Source organism: Mustela lutreola, chromosome 2, assembly GCF_030435805.1.
Source record: "Mustela lutreola isolate mMusLut2 chromosome 2, mMusLut2.pri, whole genome shotgun sequence".
Taxonomy (NCBI): Eukaryota; Metazoa; Chordata; class Mammalia; order Carnivora; family Mustelidae; genus Mustela; species Mustela lutreola.
The window spans coordinates 186660274-186666273 of NC_081291.1; the positions used below are offsets into that span (position 1 = coordinate 186660274).

At 33.2% G+C, this 6000-nt stretch overlaps 1 protein-coding gene across 1 annotated transcript in view; it reads right to left on the reverse strand.

The window, feature by feature from the left end:
• The window catches only part of CADM2 (cell adhesion molecule 2), a gene marked incomplete at its 5' end in the record, with an annotated part of 343268 nt that extends 343160 nt beyond the window's left edge, over positions 1–108 (reverse strand). The window contains one exon of the mRNA XM_059165081.1: positions 45–108. Coding sequence (XP_059021064.1) covers positions 45–108 — 64 coding nt within the window. The remainder of the gene's footprint in view (positions 1–44) is intronic.
• Positions 109–6000: the final 5892 nt, after the last annotated feature.

Genomic DNA, 6000 nt, shown 5'->3' on the forward strand with positions numbered 1-6000 from the left:
AGAAAAGAATCATGGTGAGTCATGCAGAATGGATAGGAGCTCACCTTTAACTTTACTCTTTGAAGCAGCCGCTGGTTCCAAGGAAAGATTGCACAAGAAGAGAACAAACAGATATTAGACAGAGTGTCTAGTAAGAAAAAGAGATATGTTATTATTAAACTCTGAGGAGGTAATATTTATCAATCAACACACTTTATAGGAAAAGAATCTATAATTAAGAAAATAATAGTTGGTTACATTTTGTTAGTATATGATTAAAATCTTTGAATAAGAAAGAATAAAATAGATGGGAGACAGTGCAAATTCCAAACACCATAAGGACTACATGAATTACTTTTAAGGACCGTATATCTTTTCTTTCTCCCTCCTTAACTCAACATTAGTTAATTGAATTAAAGAAAGTGAATTGGGGAAAATCAGAGGGGAAGACAAACCATGAGAGACTGTGGACTCTGAGAAACAAACTGAAGGTTTTGGAGGGGAGGAGAGTGGGGGGTTGGGTAAGACTGGTGGTAGTTATTAAGGAGGGTAAATATTGCATGGAGCACTGGGTGTGGTGCATAAACAATAAATTTTGGAACACTGAAAAAATAAAATAAAATAAGAAATACATATATTTTAAATATATTTTATTTTATTTAATGATTAAAATCTAACCCATAAGATTCATTGCATTTGCTGAGTGCTTACTAAGTGCCAGAGCCTGAGGTTAAGTATTTTCTACCCACTTGCCACATAATAATGACAGTTTCAAGAAGCAAGTTATGTACTCTGAAAACTATAGAACACTTATGAAAGAAATTGAAGAGGACACCAAGAAATGGAAAAATATTCCATGCTCATGGATTAAAACAAACATTATTCAAATGTCTATACTACACAAAGCAAACTACATATGCAATGGCATTCCTATCAAAACACCACCAACATTTTCTACAGAGCTAGAACAAATAATCCTAAAATTTGTATGGAACCACAAAAGACCCCAAAGAGCTGAAACAATCCTGAAAAAGAAAAGCAAAGTTGGGGCATCATGATTCCAGGCTCCAAGCTATATTAGAAAACTATAGTCATCAAGCAGTATGGTACTGGCACAAAAGCATATTGATCAAAAGAATGGAATAGAAAACCCAGAAATGGACCCACAACTATATGGTCAAATAATCTTCAACAAAGCAGGAAGGAATACCCAATGGAAGAAAAGTCTCTTCAACAAATGGACAGCAACATGCAGAAGATTGAAACAGGACCACTTTCTTACACCATACACACACACACACATAATTCAAAATAGATGAAAGATTTAAATGTGAGTTAGGAAACCATCAACAACCTAGAAGGAACAATCTTTTTGACCTTGACCATAGCAACTTCTCACTAGACATGTCGCCAGAGGCAAGGGAAACAAAAGAAAAATTGAACTATTGAGAGTTCGAGATAAAAAATCTTCCACAGAGTGAACATAACAATCACCAAAACTAAAAGATAACTTTTGGAATGGGAGATGATATTTGCAAGTGACATATCTGATAAAGGGTTAGTATATAAAATATTTAAAGAACTTAGAAAACTCAACACCTCAAAACAAATAATTCAGTTAAGAAATGGGCAGAAGACATGAATAGACATGAATAGACATTTTGCCAAAGAAGACAATGAAATGGCTAAGAGACACATGAAAATATGCTCAATATCACTCATCATCAGAGAAATACAAATCAAAATCACAATGAGATACCACCTCACACATTCGTCAGAATGGCTAAAACTGACAACAGGTGTTGGTGAGGATTTGGAGAAAGGGGAACTCTCACACTGTTGGTGAGATGCAAACTGATGCAGCAACTCTTGGAAACAGTATGGAGCATCTTCAAAAAGTTAAAAATAGAACTGCCCTACAATGCAGCAATTGCACTACTAGGTATTTACCCAAGGGATACAAAAATACAGATTTGTAGGGATACATGTACCATGATATTAATAGAGGCATTATTAACAACAACTAAACTATGGAAAGAGCCCAAATATCCATTGACATGGACAAAGACATGGATAAAGAAATTGTGTGTGTGTGTGTGTGTGTGTGTGTGTGTGTGTACCTGCACACATACGTATGAAATGGAATATTACTCAGCCATCAAAAGAATGAAATATTGCCATTTACAATGACATGGACAGAGCTAGAATGCATTATGCTAAGCAAAATAAGTCAGAGAAAGACAAATACCATGTGATTTCAATCATCTGTGGAATTTAAAACACGTTACAGGTGAACAGATGGGAGGAGGAAAAAAAGAGGGAAACAAACCATATGAGACTCTTAAAGATAGAGAACAAACTGAGAGCCAGTGGAGGGAGGTAGGTGGGGGTGGGATAGATGGGGGATGGGTATTAATGAGGACACTTGTTATGATGAACACAGGGTGCTGTATGGAAGTAATGAATCACTGAATTCCACTCCTGAAACCAGTAGTCCACTGTGTGTTGATTAACTAGAATTTAAATACAAATTTAGAGAGAAAAAAAGAAGTTTCATTATCATTTTCTCACAGATGTGGAAACTAAGACTCAGAAAAGTCAAATTACTTGCTGACCATGACACAACTGGAAAGAAGCAAATTTGGGATTTGATCCTAGCTGTGTCTAATTTCTAAATCTGTGAACTTGGGACTTAAGGCACTGTTCAGTTGCCAACTGAACTGCAAATATCAGGTCTACAAAGCCAAATCAAAATTGAATGATTCACTAGTCTTCAGCTATTTGGTACTTTGTATTTGGTACTTTGGTATTTGGTTGACTACATAGGTATAAAACTAGAAAACTCCATTATTTTAAATGGCATTATCCCCATTAAGAAGTAAAAATTTCAATTTATTTTTATCTAATGGCAAACACTATTTAGGTCCAGAAGTACACTTAATGAGGAAATTAGAAGAGTCATACAAGAGAGTCCTTTACTCAAAGAAAGGCTTCTAGATGCAATGCAGAAATACCTTTAAACAGTTTGCTATTGTTAGAAAAAAAAAATTTTTGCAATTTTTTTTTAAAGATTTTATTTATTTGTCAGAGAGTGAGCGAGCAAGAGCGAGCACAGGAAGAGTGGAAGGCAGAGTCAGAGGGAGAAGCAGGTTCCCTGCGGAGCAAGGAGCCCGATGTGGGACTCGATCCCAGGACGCTGGGATCATGACCTGAGCCGAAGGCAGCTGCTTAACCAACTGAGCCATCTAGGCGTCCCAGTTTTGCAATTTTTGTAAAAGCCAGTAACATACATATTTTGTGTGTCGGTTTCCCAAAGAGGATCATACACATGACTTTGTAGTCTTTCCTTCACATTTTCCAGGTTGAGGCATGGCATTCTAACTCACTATTTTAACAGTTGTGTATTTTCCCACAGTCTCTATGAATGTGAGACTATTTCCCTATTGATAAACAATCAGGTCAGTTGTGGAGTACTTTTTTTTTTTTTCCTTCTACTAACAATACTGCAATGCTCATCCTATGTCACACCCGTTATGTATTATAGTGGTGTTTAGTTTCTGTAGACAAGCTCTGCAGGTTGTTCTCATTTTTTTTTTTCAGGAAAAAAAAAAGCCCAACAAAGATGAAGACCTTTAAATATTGCAGATGGAAGGGTTGAGATTATTTGGAAAGGAAATTCACAGTATATTGAATGCTCTAAAATAAGAAGAAACCAGAATAAGAGAAAATAAATAGAAAAGAATAGAATCCAATGTTTCAAATAAATGATACACTGCAAACTCCTTTGCTCTTTTAAAATGTTGCATTTAACTATTCTTACTACATGATTTTTTAAAAATATTTTGCTTATTTATTTGACTAACAGAGATCACAAGTAGGCAGACAGGCAGGCAGAGAAAGAGGAAGGGAAGCAGGCTCCTTGTTGAGCAGAGAACCCAATGCGGGGCTCTATCCCAGGACCCTGAGATCATGACCTGAGCCGAAGGCAGAGGCTTTAACCCCCTGAGCCACCCAGGTGCCCCTTACTATATGTTTTTCAACTAAAATTGAGGTCTTAGTTTCTTCAAAGAAGTTTACTGGATTTCAAAATTCTAATCACTGGGAATTATTTTCCTCTTTTGTATTATTTTTAAGGTTGCACAAGGCTGAAACACATTGTTAGAATATGCAAAATGTTTTTTGCCTCAATTTCAAGAAAATATTTCAATGCATCAGTGTACTCATTTGTTCAAATGAGGAGAAATTTTGCTTCAAATTCAAATTTATCACTTAAAAACTTTAGCATGAATTGAAAGAAAAATTATGAAAACCCCTTAAAAATATTTAAGATAATAACTAGTATTTAATATGTAAAGATACAACCAATATTGTATAAAGATTCATATTGAATTGAATAAAAATAGAGAAATTAAAATAGAAAAGACAAATCTTTACATTTCTTAGGGGAATGGAGGTGAATTATTGAAAGTTCTCAAACATTACACAAAGGCAGATGATTGTATTCTTAAATTATTGGGTAGAAACCAACATAGAATAGAAAGGAAAACAGAAGCTCTATGCCTGTTTCTGTGTGTTCAGGCAGCAAATACTAAACTAGACTGGTTAATATAATTGGAAAGAGGCCAGGCTACCAGGCTTGTTAGCCCAATTATAATTCTCTGCATATTCAATAAAAGAAGCCAAGATGACAGCAATACTGTCATAAATGTCATGTTCAATACTTGTAAGATTTTCCATTGTCAGCATAGCCCAATTATAAGTCAATTGTAAAGTGCACATTGCACACCACCCAAAAGTGACTGAAAATTATCTTAAAAATGCTTTTTTAACGTTCATAGTTAAAATGAAAAGAAAGGAAATAAAGGTATTGACCAGAGAAAAGTTTTAGAGATGACATAAACATTTCTTCACATTTATACAAAAAGCACAATTTGTAACTATAACATTATAGTTGTTCATACTATTTTTTTCAGAGATGATTAGTTAAATATTAAATTTGTAACTGCTATTATATTAATAATGTGAAAACTTTGGCATACAACTTTTGAAGAAAAGTATGAATAGTAACAGAATTATCATAGTTATTTATATACAATTTCAGAATATTTAGTGAATATTAGACATTATATTAATAAAGTTTAACTCCAAAAACTCCAGTATAAATGATGAAAAAGTTAAATACAATTAGTTGATTATGTTAACAATAGAGTTACATTGAATTAATTGACACTCTATCTTAAAGATATCACTAATAAATTCATGAAGTATTTTGTGAACTCTAAGACACTGTTTCTTAAAATAAAGTACAAAAACTATAAATAGGGCATGAGGGCATACTCAACTCAGGGGAGATTAGACCAATTTTACCTAACTCAAAATTGATACAAACTAGACACATTTTCTTTTAATTCCTACTTCTTATTTTAAGATTTACTATCATAACAAAAGAGTGATATATTTTATTAGTATCTGCTATGTGTAAATAGTATTAACATACCCAATCTGTGGTTACATTTCGAAATGGTTGCTGAAAAATAATTTAGCAACAAAGCATTTAGTAAATAGCAAAGATATTACTTTGCTATTTATTCATTTATTCACAGATATTAATGCTAGAGCAGTATGGATCTTTTCATTTCAAGATTATGCAGAATTTCTTTGAAATGCTTTGATATTTTAGCCTAGTCTTTGATATTTCTTTTCATAAGCAAATTTATAGATAAAGGATCAATGTTTCTTAATATGAAGCCATGAACTTAAAAAGTGTTTAGGTTTTCTAAGAAGACAAAGGTTACTAACATCTATGACTTCATATTCAGATATATTAGAGGTTTCCCTTGCCCCAAATTTATTGGCGATGAAATAAAACAAAACAAACAAATAAAATTAATTGCCATGGATACTATACAATATAATTTTTAAATATGAAGAAGTTACTCATATATATGTGAAAATTATAAAAAATAAAAGAGAATACACTGCCACTACTTTCTAGAAGAAATACAGTGAAAACAAAGATAT